General features: G+C 52.6%; 1 protein-coding gene and 1 long non-coding RNA gene across 4 annotated transcripts in view; one reads left to right on the forward strand and one right to left on the reverse strand.

Moving 5' to 3' along the window:
- LOC121018286 (uncharacterized) overlaps positions 1-2984 on the forward strand; it is a 3878-nt gene extending 894 nt beyond the window's left edge. Inside the window, exons 2-3 of the long non-coding RNA XR_005785118.1 lie at positions 1187-1262; positions 2212-2984. This is a non-coding gene — a long non-coding RNA (uncharacterized LOC121018286). The remainder of the gene's footprint in view (positions 1-1186; positions 1263-2211) is intronic.
- Positions 2985-5471: 2487 nt separating this feature from the next.
- The window catches only part of RIMS3 (regulating synaptic membrane exocytosis 3), a 49821-nt gene continuing 34794 nt past the window's right edge, over positions 5472-20498 (reverse strand). For 2 of the 3 annotated variants that reach the window (XM_040469804.1, XM_040469803.1), the window contains 5 exons: positions 18380-18521; positions 15883-15995; positions 13589-13690; positions 13118-13257; positions 5472-11557 (listed from right to left, as the gene is read on the reverse strand). In XM_040469804.1, the coding sequence (XP_040325738.1) occupies positions 11345-11557; positions 13118-13257; positions 13589-13690; positions 15883-15995; positions 18380-18521 (710 nt within the window). In that variant the 3' untranslated portion in view covers positions 5472-11344. Of the gene's footprint in view, positions 11558-12745; positions 12863-13117; positions 13258-13588; positions 13691-15882; positions 15996-18379; positions 18522-20498 lie in introns of those variants that run through there. The other variant, XM_040469805.1, reaches the window with a different exon arrangement.

Here is a 20498-nt window from a genome sequence, read left to right on the forward strand (position 1 = left end):
TTTTTTTTTTTTCCCCAACGTTTATTTATTTTTGGGACAGAGAGAGACAGAGCATGAATGGGAGAGGGACAGAGAGAGAGGGAGACACAGAATCGGAAACAGGCTCCAGGCTCTGAGCCATCAGCCCAGAGCCTGACGCGGGGCTCGAACTCACGGACCGCGAGATCGTGACCTGGCTGAAGTCGGACGCTTAACCGACTGCGCCACCCAGGCGCCCCCTTTTTTTTTTAACACCAGGAGCAGAGTCAGCTGAGTTAATCATTCTCTTGGGTTCGTAACATGCTTGTATCATTGGCCTGAGGAAGGCCCCTCTCATGTTCTATTTATTCACTTTTATGCCCATTTCTCACTTCTTTCCTCATGTAAACACCACTCAAAATATTTTGACAGGTATGTGTATGTATTCTCACAAAATCTGTGGTGTTATTTTGTGAGCTGTATTTTTAATTTTCATACATGAGATTAGGCACTAGGTTTCATTCTGTTTGCTAACTTTCACCCAGCACTCTATTTTCAGGATGTGCCTACGTGTGTGTGTGTGTGTGTGTGTGTGTGTGTGATCTCTGCTTCTAACTTCTGCACTGTCTCCTGCCAAGCTTCTCCCCCAGAGGACGCTCATCCATTTCCCCAGGGACAGTCACACACCCCAATGCTCTGACTCTTCACCACTGTGGACAATTCCAAACCAACCGTCCTTGTATAGGCCCACTTGTGACGCCATGTGAGAGTTCTCAGGGATGGGTGCCCAGCACTGAGAGCACTGAGTTAAAGGGCCTCATCTTCCATCATTCACAAACAAGTGTTCTTGTTGGGGTGAGAAACTGTTCATTAAATATTATTCATAAAGTGAGTTCAGTAAACTCCTTCTGGGCCATCTATGCCCAAGACCTAGGAAGTGAAATGATATTATCAAACCTATAAGATGACTTTTGGCCTTTAATAACCAGCCTACATTTCACAAATTTTCCTGGATCTCAGGTGATGATTTTTTTTTTTTTAATCAGTTTCTGGAGTTTCGAGGCAAGTGCACACACATATGAATCAAGACTGTAGACTCTCTACTTGACCGCCAGCACTGGCCAACATTAGCTATGGGTCAACGCCTCATTGTTGGCTTTATTTACAAAATAACTGCTTGTTGGACATCTTCTGCAACATCTTTGCCATTTGTTCTTGTAATTTTTAGTATTACTAATTACAGTAGTTACTGCTCTACGCCAGTCCATAATGCCTCACACTTTCAGAAGCTGTTGGGATCTTTGGTAAGTTCCTTTTCCTCAAGCAGATTACTTTCCCTGTGTCCCTAATCCTTGTCTGGTTGGTTGGCCAGTCTCCCTTGGTAACTGTCCTCTTTTTTTTTTTTTTTTTTTAACGTTTATTTATTTTTGAGACAGAGAGAGACAGAGCATGAATGGGGGAGGGTCAGAGAGAGGGAGACACAGAATCCGAAACAGGCTCCAGGCTCCGAGCTGTCAGCACAGAGCCCGATGCGGGGCTTGAACTCACTGACCGTGAGATCATGACCTGAGCCGAAGTCGGCCGCTCAACCGACTGAGCCACCCAGGGGCCCCGGTAACTGTCCTCTTATGCCACCTGGGCTTATGGCTAAACCAATGGAAGATGCAGGACTGGTGATGGCCGAGCCGGAAAGAATGCAGGGGCCTGCCCTCAGAGAGACCATGGCTGGGGGGTCCTGGGTAACTTCCTTCCAGGTGCACCATCTCATCTGTATCCCAGAAAAATCCAGAAAAGTCCTCTGTGACCACCAAGGCTTTCACATGCTGAGAACGCACCTTTTGCAGGAAGAGGGAAGGTTTACAGTGTTTTTATCAAAGCCATGATCTTTTCAAGTGGCCCTTACCCTGAAATTGACAAGGTAGCATTGCTAAATGTATATGCCTAGGGAATCACTACCACCTCCAGATATAGGATCGCCCCCAAATGTTTTTATGATCCTTTGCAGTCAATACCATCCACCCCAAATCCTCAGGAAATGTTGATTGGCATTTTATCCCTGTAGAGTAGTCTTGTGTGGTCAGGAATTTCATATAACAGGATTTACCCTGTCATGTCTGATTTCATTCATTCTGTATGCTGTTTTTGCCATTCATCGATGTTATTTTGTCTATCAGTAGTTCATTCTAGTTAGTGCCGAATGGGATCCCGTTATATTAATACATCAAATTGTTTTTCCATTGCACTTGTTGCTAGGTGTGACAGTTATCAGTTTGTTGCCTCTCAACCCCAAATCTACCCTTCATTACCTGCTCCGCAGTAGTAAGATAGCTCTTTGAAGCATTTCTCACTTGCATCGAGAACAATATTGAGCCATGGCAGTAGATGGCGCTGGAGGGACGCAGCAGGAGGAAGAAACTTCCCTTGCGGGACCCAGCGGGCTTCTGTTTGCTTCAGCTCCTCTGACTGCACCTGCTACCAGAGATGAACGCATGGGCACATCCTCTGCTCTGCCCCAGCTATGCATCCAGATGTGGGCTCACGGCCTCAGGCCTAGCCCAGTGCCCACTTCACTACGGCCCACTTCATGGACTCTGCAAACCTCAGGCCTCACATGCCCTGCTGGAGAACAGACCACCGACTCCCCTGGGCACCAGCCTGCCGGCCTCAGCCCACCGGCTCCCGGCGGGAGTGTTTCCAGGGGCCATCCAGACACGGGCACAAGCACCCCAGGCCTTCACCACTCTGCTTGTAAGTAGGTTCCTGACTTGGACTCTCCCAGGGCACTCCCTGCCAGCCTCTGCCACCAGCAACCCAGAGGGACATTTGATGCTGACCTGGAGACCATCGGCCAGGCCTTGCACATTTTTCAACAAGGTGTGAATCCCAGCTTGAAGGAGAGGACCCTCTTCCCATCTGCTCCCTCTTTGGATACTCTCCTGCCTTAGAAGGTTCTGTACAGTTCTCTTAGGGTTATTCCACTGCTAAGGTAATAATTTTTATGATTAAATTTTCCGTATTCAAATTACTGTGTGGCTCCTGTCCTCTGATTGAACCTTGACAGATATGTTAGACATTTGTATGGTTTCAGTTTTTTGGCTATTATGAATAAAGCTGCCATGAACATTTTTGCCTTTGGGTGGACATATGTGGTCATTTTTCCTGATAAACACCCAGAAGAGGAATTGCTGGGTCATGTGGTAAGTGTGTAAGATATTTAAGAGAAATTGCCCAACCATATTCCAAAGTAGTTGTACCATTTAATATTTTCAGCAAAAGTCCTGCTCACCTCCATGCCAGCACCTTCATATTGCCAGTCCTTAATTTCAGCTATGCTCGTGGCTATGCAGCTCCCTGACGAATAATGGTGATGAGTGGGTTTTTAAAAAGTGTTTATTTATTTTTGAGAGAGAGAGAAAAAGAGTACAAGTGGGGGAGGGGCAGAGAGAGAGGTGACACAGAATCCAAAACAGCTCCAGGCTCTGAGCCCCAACATGGGGCTTGAACTCACGAACCATGAGATCATGACCAGAGCCGAAGTTGGTCGCTTAACCGACTGAACCACCCAGGCACCCCTTTAAAAATTTTTTTAAATGTTTATTTATTTTTGAGAGAGAGAGAGCTCATTTTATGAGCAGGGAGGGGCAGAGAGAGAGGGAGACACAGGCTCCAGGCTCTGAGCTGTCAGCACAGAGCCTTGGCTCAGGGCTCGAACTCAGGAATGCAAGATCATGACCTAAGCTGAAGTTAGGTCATGGGTGGCTGCTTAACCGACTGAGCCACCCAAGCGCCCAGATGTTGCGTGTCTTTTTATGTGCCAGTTGGCAATTTGTATATCTTCTTTTGTGATACATTTGTTCTGACCTTTTGCCCCTTTTTACTTTGGTTCTCTTATGAAATTATCATTTTATTAGGAGTCTTAATGGTGTCTTTTAAAGAGATTTTAGTTTTGATGAAATCCAATTTATCTTTATATTTCAGGGTTAAGTGCTTTTTATGTTCTAAGAAACCACTGCCTACCATAAAGTTATGAACATTTTTCCCCCACATTTTCTTCTAGAAGTTTTCAACTTTTATGTTTAGGTCTATGACCCATTTTGAGTTAGTTTTGTGTACAATGTGGAAGGTCAAGATTCATATTTTTCTATGCAAATATCTGGCTGCTGTAGCTCCATTTGTTGGCAAGATTACTTGGCATCTTTGTAAAAGTCAATTGGCCATGCATAAGTCTATTTCTGCACACTGTTCTGTTCCATTGGTCTATAGGTCCATCCTTCCGCCAATACGCCAATACACTGTTACTTTATGTAAGTCTTAGGTAGCATAATTCTTTCAACTTGGTTCTTCTTTTCCAAAATTGCTTTAGCTATTCAAGGTCTTTTGCATTTCCAAATAAACTTTAGTCAGTATGTCAATTTCTTCAAAAAGCCTGTTGGGACTTTTACTGAAAGTGCAATGAATCTGGTGATAAATATGGAGGGAATAGACATCTTCATAAGTGTTGTGTCTTTCAATCCATGAACATGGTATGACTTACTCTCCATATATTTAGTCTTTCAGTTCTCTCAGACCACACGTCTCTGACCATTCCTCTGCAATCATATCTTATTTTGATGACAGCTGGGAAAAGTTTTCCACTTTTAAGGACCCAAGTGATTAGATTGGGCCCACCCAGATAACGCAGAGAGCAGAAGTGGAAAAGAAATGAAAGACAGAACCCTGGGAAGCACTCGAGCTCATATAGTGAGCCTGGCCTCATGACCCTTCTCTCAAGAGAGGGTGCCCCCTGGAACTGCAAGGCCACGGGCCAGAGCCAAGGCAGTGGTCATGCTGGAGGACCCTTGGGGTGGAGGATGCCAGCCTTGCCCCTGGCAAGCATGTGACATTGGGACACTTCCTTTACCCATCTCCCGTACCCACAGCCCCAGCCCCAGGAGGACAATGACACTGGCCAGAAGTGACTAAATGTTAACATACCTTTCTGTCCCTTCCTGACAGGGAGGGGAAGGGGTGCTCCAGGGGTCAATGGTTGCTGTAGTTCACGGGTGGAGGTCAACTGCTATGTTTACTGCTGGTATCGAGTGGCTGAAATAAACAAGACTGTCCCCACCATATGCATGAGCAGAGCTCCTGGACCTGAGAGCTCAGAAAGCAATGTATGAGGGGTCAAAAGCAGTGGCCTTAGCTCCACATTACCTTCCCCTCTATTTGACTCTGGGCATCCCTTGCGGAGTCTGTGGGGAGAGAAGGCTTTGAGGGCCTGTAAGCAGGAACCCTGTGAGACAGCCAGGAAGCTGCCCGGCCCAGTCCCATTCCATGGCCCACGGACATCCCTGTGGCAACAGAGTTCCCGCACAGGACTCAGAGACCCAGGTCGAGGTTTCAGGCCCTGTTCCGAGACGTACTGCCCTCTCCTGCCTCTCAGCCTTCACATCGTCCTCCTCGTTTTAGTCACCTGGAACCCGGTTTTCTCTCTCGCAGAATTAAGAACCGTCTTCAGAAGGCAACACACAAAACCATTTTCAAACTGACTTTAATCTTTTTTTTTTTTTGCTGCCCAAATATTGTACATGCAGAAGCCATGTGAAGAATTTTCTCCTCAAGGGAATTGGCAAGAATGTTGGACGAAACAGCCGGCAGTCCTCCCAGCCGTCCACCTGCCACCTAGGAGCCACAGCAAGTTTGGGAAGATGCTGCACATAGAAAATGTATAGAGCGCAGATATAAAAGGCTAATTGCTTCTTATCTAAACAGTGTGCTTGTCAGTCCCTATCAGCTATCTCTTTCTTTGCAGGATGCATTTGGAAATTCTAAAAAAGGGGTTCCTGCCTCCTGTGAATTTACATTCTAAAGGAGTGGATGGAATAATCAGGCCAACTTTTCCTAAGGAAGCAGCCACTCTGCCTGCGGAGATGATGTCTGGTGAGAGATTCTGGAGAGAGGAACGGTTTTAAGAAGCAAAATACTTTGACAGGAAGTAAGTGCCCTCTCTCCTCCCATCAGAGACCATTGCCTTCAACGTCCTCAGGTGTTCAACTCTCCCACGGATGTCATTCTAGAAGCAGAAATGAGGACTGACCCGGTCTCATCTGCTGGTGGGGATACTGACCTACGCAGGGTGCAGCTGAGGTTGTGACATCACATCAGCACCGTGAAAATTGTCCATTGTAGACAACCCTTAATTATTTCTCATCATTATGCAAGAAGAAAAGAGGGAGAACAAACCACGAAGAGGGGGAAGCAGAGTCTGTTAGGATTCCCAGAGTTCTTGTCAGAAGCAGCATCTGGGCATGGACGGATGAGGACCTGCACCCAGTTGGGGCACGAGGGGCTGGAAGGTTCCGGCCCGTGGAACCAGGTGCACCAGGCTCAAAACCCTCCTCAGCTCCAGATCAGACTTTTAAAACCTGGAAGGAACCATGGAGCAACTAGCAAATGCTCTGATTTTGCGGATGAGGAAGCTGAGGCCCGGAAAAGAGAGGAGTCTTGCACAAGGTCACAGTTTTGGACAAAACTGTATATAACAGCCTTCCATTCCCTGTAACCAGCCGTCCAGGCCATTGACCCGTGGGGCGGATGCTCTGTTGCCCATGGATTCCCAGGGCCCATTTCTGTTAGCCAAACTCTCTGGGCCCCAGTCTCGCGGACCCTTCCTGACAACGGGGTGGACTCCTTGGGGTGGGGGTGGGGGGTGGGGACCAGGGCCCCTGGCCTTACTGGCTAAGTTTCCAACTAGAGCCCCGGAATGTTTTCCCAAAGCAGTAACGCACTTTTCAACAAGCATCGCCCCAAGCTAGTCTAGGCCCCTGACAGAATTCTCTTACTGGTGTGGTTCTCCTCACAGGCACAGCCACTCTGGGCCCACAAAAGCCCGAGCTCAGGGTTGGGGGGGGGGGGGGGGGGTGGGGAGAAGGAGTTGCTTTGCTACATGGAAAGATTAAGCCCTTTGTCAGAGAACAAGGTCCCACCATCAGGCACGCCAACACCTGCGGCCCAGTCGGTGCCCGGGGGGGAGACCGAGTTGCTCTCTTTGGCATCACCGACATTGCTCTGAGATGCTCAGGCACTCTCAAAATAACCCTTTCCCAGCCAGACCAGGCCAATCCAGCCGCCATCAGGCCTCGCCTGATTGGGCGGGACCCCCCTGCCTTCAGTCGTGAGTGTTTGGTTTTGCCCCGTCCTCTTCTGACCTGAGTGAAAAGCAGACTTGAGGGAGAAGGCAGGGGGGGGGGAGTCTACACGCCCATCACTTCCCTCTTCGTTCAGTGAGAGAGAATCCGGTACAGGAAGCAGCATTTTAGAGAACCTCTTTGCGGGCCAGGATATTGGAGAAGACGGCGAGGAGAGGGAGATACAGGGAGGAGTCGGGCCGGGAGGCAGGCCTCTTCTTTTCCGGCTCCTTGCAGACGCCGCGGAAACGCTGCTGGACAACCTGGCCCGGAATGGTACACCATCTCCCGCGCCCAGGCGGGGGGCACCTCGTCTACACCATCAAGCAAAGGCAGCCATTTCTTGCACAGAGTTTGCACAGTGCAGGAAGCAATCAGAGACACAGAAGAGCAGCCTTACTGAAGCTCTGCTGCTTTCTGGGCCGAGGAAGAGAGGGAATGGGAGGCAGCGGGAGCCCCGGAGTCCCAGGGTGGGGGAGGAGCTCAGCGTCTCCCGGGCAGCAGGGCGAGGAGCAAGAGCCCCGGTCGCGGGTCAGGGCTCCTGGTAACGCAGTCTAAGATTGTGCTACATTTCATTTCCAAAGACGGACCCTTGGAGGTCTCTAGTGTCTTTAAGGGGTGGGGGAGGGGCCTGCTCTCCTGGAGGCTGGCCCTGGCAGGCGTCATGCCCCTGGGAGAACCGGCGATCCCACCAGCGATGGGCTACACGGGTGCCCTCTCTCCGGAGCCCCGGGGCTCTGCCTCACCCCCCTGGAATGCTGGCATGCCCCCAGAGGGCCTCCTTAGCCCACCACTCCTTTCCTGGGAGAACTGGGAGGTGGAAGAGACCGCACGGGGAGTCGTTTTGGAGATGGTTCTTCCCTGAAGGATCAAATCCCCCTTGTCCAACCTAGACTTGGCCCCGTTTACTGGAGCCTGATTCACACCAAAGGCCCTCAGACCTTCCTGTAGGGAAGGAGTCTAAGAAGGAAGTAGGACACATGGAACAGAGCAGAAACGTGAAGACAGATGCTCTGAATCATCCGTCACGGTTCCTGCCCACAGCCCAGCAATGCCGCGGGGCCACCCCCATCTCTGCCACATCCTCCACGAATCCTGCCTGAGCAGAGGAAGGGGAATGGCAGAGTCCCATCCTGTACTCAGCTCTGGGTTTCACCTGGGGTGAGGAGGCCTTCAGAGCCACGAGGCTGTACCTGGCAGCGAGTCGGTCCCAGTTCAGGGAGAACTCTGGAGGAGATGGTTCCTTCCTTCCCCACCATCCTCTCCTCAAAGATGCTGCCCTCCCCAGGGAAGGACAGGAGTCTCACTAGTGCTCCCTCCCCTCCTGGGACAGGCTTGCTCCCAAACGGTTTCTCAGACAAACCCCTGGATCCAGGAGGGTGAGAAACAGACCCTTAAATCCAGCCATTCACCGTCACACACACATCAGTCTCATGTGACCTCACCATCATGGGGGGCGGGGGGGGGGAGGGAATCCACTGGGGATTAGTAACTTATTTGGTGCCAAGGGTTAAAAAGAATAATTCCCTAAGGTCTACCCGGGGAGGATTGCTTCCCACTAGAGAGGTGGGAGACTGTAGGCAGGCCCAAGTCACCACACGTCACGCCCCATCTCTGGCTAGAAGTTCCACGGTGCTAACCAACCCTCCCCCAGAGGTGAGGGCATCGTTGCCTGCAGCTACCCAGAGGCCATTGCTCTGCGGGCAGCGCTCCACCTTCTCTGTCTTCCTGGGCCCCTAGAGGAATGAAGGTGATACCCCTCAGTGATATCCCCCGTTCCCTGGGGATGACTGTGTGGTCTGGGTCTCACCACTCAGTGCTACATCAGCAAATGTCTACACTATCCTGTGGATCACTACGAATCCCCCCATTCCAAAAGTGTAGAGTACGTTCACACCGTCCTGAGGGAGGTCGCTCTGAAGGTGAACACCTCACGGACAAAACAAAAAAATACCCTTTTGTGAGCGAGTTTCCTCCCTTTCCCTACCCTAGGGTCAAAGAGTAGAGCCCTTCGCCTTATTTTTAGAAACATGAGAAATGCATGCATTACCCAGTCCCGACAACAGGAGAGAATTTCTGCCTAAAGAGAAAACTCGACCCAGCTGCCTCCTCCCTCGCTCTACGCCCACAGCAGTCCTCATCTGTGATCAGACAAGGACGGAGGCTCTGGCAGGAGCCAGGAGCCCATTCGGTTCATTTCTTACTGCCCGTACCCACTTTCTGTCTGTGGGCAGGGCCGATGGGGTTTTCCTGGGAGAGAGGTGACCGGGCTCTGGCTTTAACCTGATGTGGCTTCCTGCCAGGAAAGGAGGCCCTTTGGGCAGAGACGCTTCCACCTCCACCTGCCCTCAGAATCCGCCACTCTGCCCATCCATCCAGCTTTGGTTACAAATGGAGCCCAAGCACTCAGGCCCAGAGACCCCTCCCTCCACTGCTCGGCGGGGTAGCTCCCCTCCACCTCGAGTAGGTGGGTCAGAGTCATCGCAACACGTGGGGCTGACGCCGGGGGAAGAGGCAGAGGGACAGTCTTCTCCACACCTTGACCCCTCCTGCCACCTCTTGGCTCCCCACCAGACGCAGACCCAAGGGCTACTGTGTCCATCCCCTGGGCAACCTCTAGCCTTTTGCCCTAGACCCGAGGAGGAAGAGGACAGATTTGGGCATTTCCTAGCAGACATCTCACAGGGCCAGTCCAGGCCCCGGTCCCCACCCACAGGGCCCAGCTGTCAAATGAAGTCAGGGTTTTAGAGTGGCTTTGGGAAGCTCCAGACAAGGGTAGAAAGAAAGCAGAGGCAGGTGAGGCGCCTAGGGCCGGCCAGGCCACTCTCCAGAGCGCAGCTGCGGAGCGCAAGGAGGTGGGGAGGCAGAAAGGGGAAAGTATTGCTTGTACAGAGCTGGTGTCTATGGCAGTCTAGCTGAGTCCAGAGCCAGGCTGTCCATGGGGCCAGAAGGCTGGAGCCCAAGTGAGTCTGAGCTCCCACACAGGGACCCTGGTCTGGAAATGAGCAAACAAAGAGAGACCCAAATGATCAACCTCATGCAGCTAATCCCCAAAGGTCAGACGGGATTCTCAAGGGGCACAGGGCAGGTCAGCCCCAGCGCCCCCCATTCCAGTAAGCAGCCCCACCCTCAGCACCTCCTCCACAAGCCAGCCCCCCCAGCATGAGCCCAGAGAGGGACAGGACCACCCCCAGGGCCTGGAGAGGACACAGGTGCCCCCAGGGACCATCTGCTGGGGCGGATAACATCCCCCTTCTGAGGCCAGCCTCCTGGATGTCAAGACCCTCCACGTCCACACCTCCTGGGATCCACTGGGAGAGCTCCTTTGGCATGTTGGAAGTGAGGAGGTTCGGAGGAAGACAGGAGGTGAAGAACATGCCTAAGGGAGGTGCCAGCACTTCCCTCTAAGGGGCCTGGCCAGCAACCCTGGGAACTAAGACTTCCTAGCGTCTCACCCATAGGAAGGAGGCAGCTCCGACCCGAGGGGGAGAAGATGGTCTCCAAGCCCTCAGCTCCCTGGGCATCCTCTGCTCCCCAGGCCCCTGGCCAGGGCACCAGATGAGCATGGCACATGCTGCAGATGCATTCAGTGGGAAGAGCTGCCAGAGCACTCGGGTGGGGAGGAGGGCGTCGGGTCCCAGAGGGGACTCAGGGTGGCCAGCTGCAGTGGGTGCTACATTCCTCAAAAGAGAGCAGTGGTGCTGGGAGAAGCAAAGGTGGAACGAAGGACAAGACAGAAAACTAAGCAGGGACCGCCAAGAGGCGGCCCGGGCGGGGACATGTGGGCTCGGCCCCGGGCACAGGGCCAGGCAGGACGGACTGGCGGCCACGGCCCCCATTTTTACCCCTGGACTCAGGGGGGATTGGTGCCCACACAACACTCCTTTGGGTTTCTTTTCAACAAGACACAGAGGGATGTGGATTGTAGCCCATGTAGTCACCAAGACTGACCGTACCCAGACAGATGAACAGATATAACGTGGTCACACACAGACACAGACACAGACACACACACACACAGACACACACACAGACACACACACACACACACACACACACACACACACACTACAGTCTCCACTGCCAGCTGGGACGGGCCCAGTAGCCAACAGGCATGCAGCAGGGCAAGGGGGCCAGAAAGACACAAAGACTATGTACAAGGGAGGGGAGGCCATCAGGCATCCCTTCCCACACTACATCCTGGCCTCTTCTGGAGGTCCTTAGGAGCACGAGGGGCTGGTGGCACTCTCCAGGGAGGACTGGGACAGGCGCCTGGTGAGGGATCCAAGCGAAGAGTCTGCCACTGAGGACGTAGGGAAGAGTTTGTACCAGCCGGCGACCGCGGCGCTCAGGTCCAGCTCGTCCAGCATGATCTGGGCCATGCCCATGAAGCATTTGTGGTCCATGCGGCCGTAGTCTCCCCAGACGATCACCTGCCGGAGGGGTTGGGGGTGGCTGGTGAGACAGAGGCACTGAGCCAACTCCCTGACTCCAGGGCTCAGTAGTGGGCCCAGGAACCTGCAAGTTTCACCAGAGCACAGATGAGACAGAGAGAGCTGGAACGAAGACTGATCTGGGGCAACAGCTTACTGAGCACTTAAGATGTGCCACAGGCTGGATCCTACAGACTTATATCTATTATCTCAATTGTTACAACCATCTAGGTAAAGGTGTTGTGTATCGTTATTTTGACAAAGAGGACACTGGAGCTCAGAGAGGTTGATTAACTAACCCAGAGATATACCGTAATTGGTGGCAGAGCTGGGATGAGAACCTGGGTCTGCCTTCCAGAGCCTCCCAGAATCCCAGATGACAGCCTTCCCCATTAAGGAGCAGACTGAGAGTCCAGGACCTGAGTCATAGCTCCCAGTCTGCCGCTGGCTCATGGTGGAGCTTGGGGAGACCCCTGGCCCTCGCTGGACCTCAGTGTCCCCGTCCATAAAACTGGAAGAGGGGACTAGATGAGCTCAGTGATTTTCACACTTGTGTTTTTATCGGTGGATCCTTTTTACAAAGCGGAATCCCAATATATGCGTGCGTGTGTGTATGGAAACAGACACCCAAGATCACCCCTTCCCCCACAGAACCCTGGAGTTCTACAGCCCTTGCCATTTGCAACTCTGAGGGCTGTTGCCATGCAACCGCCTCAGCCCAGAGGAAGGGCCCTAGATGAGCAGTCGCACAGCCCAGACAGTCCCTGTCTCAGGCCTCCCCTCCGCCACCCACATGGCCTCCGGCAAGGCCAACAGCCACAGCCACCACCGCCAATACCTAGCGAGTAGCTGTCTGTGCGCCAGGCGCTATGTGAGGCTCTTCACATGCACCTCTTGTTTACTCTTCACAACATACCACCCGCAGACCGTGATGGAGCTGGAACTTGAACCCAGGACTGAACCCAGAGCCCAGCCCCACTGTGAACTATCCCCACTTAGCCTCTCGAGCACCTCAGGCGCCTCATCTGCGGCTGGGGGTGATGATCCCTCCCTCCCAGTGCTGTTGCGGAGGGCACCGCACTCTTAGGCAGTTGGGGCGAGGTCACCTCGGCCCCGGGGTCACCCTGGCTGTGCAAGTTACCAGCTGAAACCTCACACGAGTCACTTCCCCTTTCTGAGACTGCAAGATGGGGATCATCATACCTACTTCCCAGGACCATCTCGAGCACAAAAGGAGGTCAGGACTGGAAAGCACTTAACACAGAGCCTGGCATGGAGCTGATGAGCAACAGACATTAGCGCCGGCTGGAAAGAGAAGGCGGCGGTCACACCCTGCTTCTACCTACCAGCAGGGCAACCTGGGGGACAGTGGAGCTGTCCCCCTGAGCTCTGGTTTCCTAATGAATCAACCAGGGGCAATAACACCTCCCTGGGCTGTGAAAACAAACGTGTAAAGCGCATCAATGCACCTGGTACGGTGCCCAGCACGGGACACATCGTACGTGAGAGAGATCTGAAATGACAACCTGCGGTTTTTGAGGATTGCCCCATCACACTCACCTGCAGCACCTTGCCCTGGGGCCCCTCGTCAAAGAGCAGAGCCTGCTGGTACAGGGGGTCACAGGTCTTCTTGGCGACCTTTGTCTTCTTTTTGGCCAAGCAGGCCCCATTCTCAAGCAGGTAAACCTTGATATAGGTGGCTGCGGGACAGGAGAGAGCATGATGGGAAGGGTCCAGGAGAGAATGCTATGCCCTGCCCCACCCCCGTACATCCAGCTGGCCCTGGAGGTGACCAAGGTGAGTGGGACGAGCTGACCAGTGGACAGCAGTAGAAAAGATGGACTCAAACACTGACTCGTCTGTCCTCCCCTCCCCCCAACCCTGTCCACTGGCCTTCCAGGCAAGCCAAGTCGAGAACATGGCTCTAGGCCAAGGGGCAGCTGAGGATGTGCTAGACTCGGAGCTCAGTTGCATACCCCTCCCTGGCAGGACCCCAGATCGAAAACCCCTCTCCCTGCTGCTCTGCCTTACCTGGGAGGGATTTGGAGCCTGGTTTGGGGGTCAGGCCCCGGGCCTCAATCACTTCCACCTCCAGCTGGCCACTCCGGTCCATGATGGCAACGTGCACGTCCCCTGCAAGGGAGAAGAGGGACAGTCCAGGCAGAGGCAGACGCAGGGGCAGGCCGGCCAGCTGCTGTAGAGAACGTCGTCCGCAGAGGACGCTACAGCACTGGAAAGGGCACAATATGCAAAAAATTGCATGTGCCAGGATTGCTCTCGGGAGGCTACTTGAGAGCAGGCTGTGAAATACTTTGATAGGTCCCCTGAGGAGAGGCAGGGGCATGGCCCTCGGTGGGGGCCATGCTTGAGTAACAACAAATGGCTGCCAAATTCCCAGGCGAGGCTGGTTTCCTGGGGGGCTTCTGTCTCACCGAACAGGACAGCAGGTTTGGGGACAGAACTTCCGGCGTCAGGAAGAAAGCGAGGGAGGCTGTGGGTTTAGCGGCTCTTATTCACCTCTACACAGCAGCCCTCCACCACGCCCCAAAATACATTTTGTCAAACGAATATAGACAAAATATCAGTTTGAAGAGACGCAGAGATAGGAGCTTGTGTGGGACAGGAGGCCCCTGCCTGGGAACAAGGGGCCTGTTCGTACCCTTGCCAAAGGAGGGAGGAAAGGCCGGCTTTCCTGGGAGCAGAGAGCTCAGAATTCCTCACTATGCTCCCACAAACGATTATCTCGCTGAGGCAAGTTCTGTGTGAAGTCATGTCAGTTATTTCTAGAACTCTTCGCTTTGTTCGACACCAGTTAGCAGAATTTGAAATTATGCATTAGTCACTTGGAGCATCCTTCAAAGGAGTGCAGAATCATAAGCCTGATGCGGAAAGATGAAAATGGGCCAGACTTTGGGTTCAGCCACCCGTTTTAGATACACTGAGCTATCGTGCAATTGTTTGTATTTGCATACTTGGGAAGATGGGGATTTATTACTTTCAGGAAACCTCCTGGAAGTCATCGCCCTCCCTCTAGCTATTTCTGACCTCCCCATGGGGGAGTGGGAAGGGGGAGGTCTCACTGTAACATCCCTAACAAGATGAGCAAATACAAGCCTGTCCTTTCCACTTCTAGACACCAGGCGGCGCCACACACAAATGTGCTAGGCTGTGGTGGTGCAAAAGCCTTGTGGATATGGCTGGCTCCTCTCACTGCCTCCCAGCCCCTGGCTGGGCCTAGGGCTGGGAAAAGCAGATTCCCCAGGCCTGTAAGAGCCTGTAAGCAAGGGCTGGGAATTAGCCAAATCCTACCCAAGAGCCAGAGGAGAGCTGAGGGGTCCCCGTGGACCCCCCCCCCCCCTTCCAGCAGACAAAGCCTCCTGTGTAAGCACATTAGAGCAAGACAGGGCAGTATGGTGGGATAGAAACCCAGCTCCACAGCTTGGCTTACGGCAGAGCACTGTCTGAGCCCAGCTCTCTCATGGGCTGTGACGTCAGCACTTTGAACCTCAACACTTTGAACCTGTGAGGTCAACATCTGAACACTGTTCAAATGAAGACTGAGTCCAGATGTCTGGGTCAGACTCCTAGGTAGGACTGATGGGGAAGCTAGTTCCTGGGAGGAGATGCTTAAAGCCAACACAGTATCTAAGAGAGGGAAAGAGAGAGGGAGGGGACGAGAAGTGCAGCTAAAAGGACCAAGTGTAGACTCCGGGAAATAGGTCCTAGCTGCAAGGAAGGGAGATGAAAAAATTACTTAAAAGGCTTTTAGGTGCCAGGCACTATTAAGTAACAAGTCAAAGAAGACACACTTTCTAAGGAGTTAATGAAATACTTCACTCAAAGCAGCGAATAGGAACTCAGTGAATTGTTGTCAGATTGCAGTACTAAGGCAGGTATTATTATTCCCATTTTACAGATGAGGAAATTGAGGCCCAAAGAAGGGAAGTGACGTGGCCAAGCTTACACAGAGCATCAGTGGCAGAATGGACTTGGTGAACACCAATGCTGTGATGATTTTTGTTCACCGTTTTCCGCCCAGCACTCAGCACCGCCAGGCGGGTAGCAGGTGGTGGGAGAGTGGGGGGTGGGGAGGTGCGTGGTGGTGAGGGCAGGGGTGTGCTATAAAGCTGCTGCAGGGTAGCCAGCAGAGCAATAGTAGCAGCAGTAGTCTGTCTGATGAGAGACAGACTGAGGAGTGCCGGGCTCCTTCTCGGGGCACAAAAGCCGGAGTGAGGGCTCCTCTCTGCAGCTCACACTGTATCACACAGGGCCCCCACCGAGCTCACCCCTTCCGCCCTACTCGCTCTGCCCTCAAGGAGACTCACCCATTGGTGGTGTCGCCAATGTCTGTCGCCCCACAATCTGGGCTGGTCCCAGCCCATCCAGGAAATCACTAAACTGGCTTTCAGCCCCGAGCCGGGTGGTGGGGAAAATGAACCTGGAGGAAGAGGCAGAGGGGTATGAGGTGGTCTAGATAGTGAGATGCAGTGGCTTTGCCCCAAGGACACTGGGCCATGCCCCTCTGTGCCTCAATTCCCCACCCCCTACACAGTACGAGAACACTACTTTAGCTGGGAACAAACCGAACTGCTCATCTCTGCACATTGAAGAAAAATACTTTGATGTCTCTTGAGAAATAATAAAGATAATAATGTTATTCAATCCTCAAGCACCAGGATTTCTAAGATAACCCTTAGAAGGCAGGGCTTGCTGGGCACCTGTGTCCTCCCCAGGGGGGTATGGATGCCAAGAACCAGAAACATAGGCCAGGAATTTCAATGCCTGGAGCAAGTTCCGAGAACCGAGGTTTAGTTGACCATATGTTTGAAATCCAAGTCAATAATCTGAGGTGGTGCCCCAAACAGCAGCCGAGACCAAAATAACACAATTACAGGGTTGAGATAAAAGGCGAGTGATGGTGGGTGGTCCCTGGCTGTGGGGGCCTGGAAATAGTAACAAGCAAACTGACAGTGATTGAAAGTTGGCCAGACGCCAGCAGCACACTGAATGCTCAGCATACATTATATTATTTCACCCTTATAGCCATTTCCACGCTCCAGGGGCTATTATTCAGTTTTACGGATGAGGAAACAGAGGCTCCAAGAGGTGAGAGACTTGCCTTGGCTTCAAAACAGAGAGGATGCCCAACTCATAGGGTCATGGCGGGGGGGAGGGGGAAGATCAGGGCAGGTGATGCATGAAAGCCCCAGACAAACAGGAAACAAAAAAAATGGTAGTTATTACGTTGCTGCCGTTAACATCAAGGGGGAAGTGCTACTTGTTCATGTCCTCAAGCCTAGATGTTCTGGAGGTGGCCAGCAGACAAAGGCCAGATACTAGAGGGCTGACCCGGGTCTTCTCAGGACCTACGAAGGACCGAAGTTCTAAGACCTCCTAGCATAGCCTTGGTTCCTGGCCTGAGAGATCAGGTTGTCCCAGAATGACTCCCTGTTGGAGAGTTTGGCCTTGAGTTCCCCTTGGCCAGTGACAGGCAGGGAGAAAGACACAGGACATACCCTTGTTGAAGAGGGCCTGGATCTCCCCAACTAGGAAGTTGGCTGGGCTCTACTTCCTGGGAAGGGGCTTCGAGGCCCACCCGCTCTTACTGGCCAGCAGCAATAGCCTCATACTGAATTCTGAGGAAAGTGGGATCTGAGAAGGTTACATACATAAAGTAACAGACTCTCAAGGTCACAGAATTAGAGAGAGCGTAGAGGTTGTGAAAAAAAGGTTACAGAGTCCAATGGCCTTCATTCAAATCCTGACTCCACCACCACCGAATGGCTGTGACCTGGGGTAAAGGACCTTACCCTCTTCCCATGCCTCAGTCTCTCCACCCATAAAATGGAGTTATAATGGTACCGACATCCCCCTGTGTTGTTGTTGTGTTAAATGAGATACTATTTTTGCTCTGATAGTAGCTGGTAGACCCCAGAGTAAAAGGCACTCACCTGATGCCCTGCATACAGTAAGATGCAATAAATGTCACTGGCCATTTGCATTCATGGAAGTGGGCACAGTAGTGACATATGAGGTCACAGAATCCTAAATAATAGAGCCACAGGGTCCTAAAGTCAATGGGCCTTGATGAAGCCAAACCAAAAAATCTTAGTCATATAACCAGTTGCATAGATTTAGGAGAGACCAAGGGAATATCTAACCCAGTGACTTTCAAATTTTTAACTGTAACCCCCCCCTCCCCCCTCCCCCAGGCAACAGAAGAAATATATTTAACACCATGGACCTCTGTGTATCCATATATTAAAAAAACAAAAATTCCCAAGGTAATTCATCCTCACTCCACAGGATATGTTTGAATTTTCCATTTCTTCTTCTAATGTTGGTTTTGACCCACTAAACTGATTTTACTTCCTGCCTGAGTCACCACCCACAGTTTGAAAAACACTGATCTAGTCCAACCTCCTCCTCTAAGCCCCAGGCAAGACCACTTGCGAGAACTCCATTCATCTGAGCCATAACAATGGTTTCAGAGAAGAATTTTAGGATCACATTTTCCTTTCGAGCCCTCTCCTCTGGAGCAAGGCAGCATGTAGGTGCTGGGGGGGGAGGGGGTAGGGGGTGGGGATGAGACATACAGATGGGATACACTGCCCTGGGGCTGCTGGGGGGTATCTGGAGGGGAAACAGCAGCCTGGAGCAGAGGAAGACTGGGGCCTAGGCGGCGGACATCCAGGGCGGGCAGGGACACAGAAGAACCCGGACATCCGGACTGGAAACCCCCACAGGAAGATTTCCCAGCCCTGCCCCTGGAGGGTGCAGGAGGGTGGGGCGGGGACCACGGTGGGCATGGGCTGCACGCACGTGCCCTCGGAGCTGTTGCTGTTGGTGCTCCCATCAGTAGACTCTCGGCTGCCCTGGCGTGTGACCCGACTCCGCATTTCCACGGCGATGCCTGTCTCTGTGCTCCTCCGGATGTTGCTGCGCAGCTTCTTGGTGGCCCCTTCTGTGACCCCCCCCAAAAGCACAGAAAGGGAACAAGGTCAGATCGCTGAAGAGGCTTCGGAGAGCGTGCTGCCAAAGTCACCTCCTGGGAAGGGGCAGGATGGGCAGGACTCGAACTGGAGGCAGGGGCACAGGTGAGCTGGGGCTGCAGGGTGGGGGGATCACCAGGTGGAGACCAGCCCTGCAGCCTTCACTCAGCCTCATCCCTGCCAGGCTCCCTGATGGCCACCTTCCCAACGCAATTCCAGCCTTTGCCCCAAATGGTTATGTGCTCCTTTCTCTTCTGGAAAGTTTGCTTTCTCTGGCATTCCCAGATTTGCTTTCCCCCTTACCCTCATGAACCCTATCACACCCCGACCTCGCAATCCACCTGTGACTCTGATTCCTTCACAGAACCAATAAAAAACCCCATGTGAAGTTTAGCCACTCTCACATTAACCCACATTCTCAATGTGGGCCTGAATGTGGAAAGAGATGTGTGTGGCGGGCTGGAGGGGCCGTTAGGGAAGCAAGACTGAGAGGGACCACTAGGTTGGCCTGAATTGACCTTGGTTCTGAAAGAGAGGTCTGCAGAGGAACTCCAGAAGCCATGCGGTGAGAGCTTACTCGGTGTCTCTGTACCTCTTGTTTGGAGGGCCCTCTACCCTCACCCCAGCCCCCCTTAAGCCTTGCAGGGAACACGGGGCACTTTGCCTCTCCTAGCAGCACACCATCCTGCCTGGGTTTCCATGGCAACCTCCTCAGCATTGCAGTGAGGTCCCACTAGACACCCTCTCCTCCTGGGGGTGGGGGGAGCAGAAGACGAGTGGAAGGTTTGCAGGGCTTTCCCCTGCTGGCGCTTTGCTGCCTACGGAGCTTCATAGGTAGGAAGAGGCACTCAGATAAGGACTATACCAAAGGAGCCATTTGCTGTCACTGGTTAGAGGCCTGGGCAAATGACGAGTGGAGATGCTGACAGGGATGGGGAGGCTGGGAGTGGGGCCGGCAACACAGCCTCCAAAAGCAGTGGGGAGGGGGGAGTTGGCTATGCTGGCAACCTCCTCTCTTGATCACACCCAATGGTAAATTGGGGAGGGGATGTTCAAAACACCAGCCTGCGCAAAGGGGAACTTTATTCCTCCTGCTTCGTCCTACTTACCTTTCAGGAAGTCCCACTGGGAGAGGGACGGCTGAGAAGGCCGGCATCACTAGCAGATGGGATGGGGGTCCTGGGAGTGGGGATGGGCTGGTGGTGAGGAGGAATGTCTTCTCTGAAACCACCCCAGCTTCTGGGATATTGGAATAGCTACTAACCATGAGTCAATGAGACCGCTGATATGACTGTTTGCTGGCCTGTTTCTCCCCCCCCCCCCCACCTTTCTCTCTCTCTCTCTCTCTCACACACACACACAGTCACTTTAGCTCATGTGTATTTCTTTCACATTGACATAAGCAGATATACATGAGTGCTAATGATCACATGTATGAGTACAGTGATCTCACACACCAGGTCACGTATGTTCATATAATGGGCACACAGTCACAAATGGTCCTACCAGGTCTTAGTCATACGTACACATGACATACTCTGCCACGGACATGTGACCTTCATGCCCTAACACTTGGAGCTGAACCCATCCACTCGATCACACACGTAGATACAAACTCATAAATGGTGTGTGACCCACCACACACACAGGGCAATAACAGTGGGTGTAGGGGACTCACGGTGTCCCTGGCTCCTAACTGCCACACCCCCCCAACCCAGTTAGGAGACAGAGGGTCTGTGGGAGCTGCACTTTATCCTCCCTTCTCATATCCCCCCCCCCCAACAATACACACCCTAAGCTGAAGCCAGAGCCTCACCACCCCATGGCCCCAATCCCCCCTCTTCTACAACTTGAGAAGCTTTGACCCAGTTGGGAGAAAATTTACCTTCTTTGACCTACCCAACCCACTATGAGCCCCTGGGAAGGGTGTCACAGAATCCTGAAGTGTT

The sequence above is a fragment of the Herpailurus yagouaroundi genome, unplaced genomic scaffold (genome assembly GCF_014898765.1).
Source record: "Herpailurus yagouaroundi ecotype Mexico unplaced genomic scaffold, PumYag 77, whole genome shotgun sequence".
Taxonomy (NCBI): Eukaryota; Metazoa; Chordata; class Mammalia; order Carnivora; family Felidae; genus Herpailurus; species Herpailurus yagouaroundi.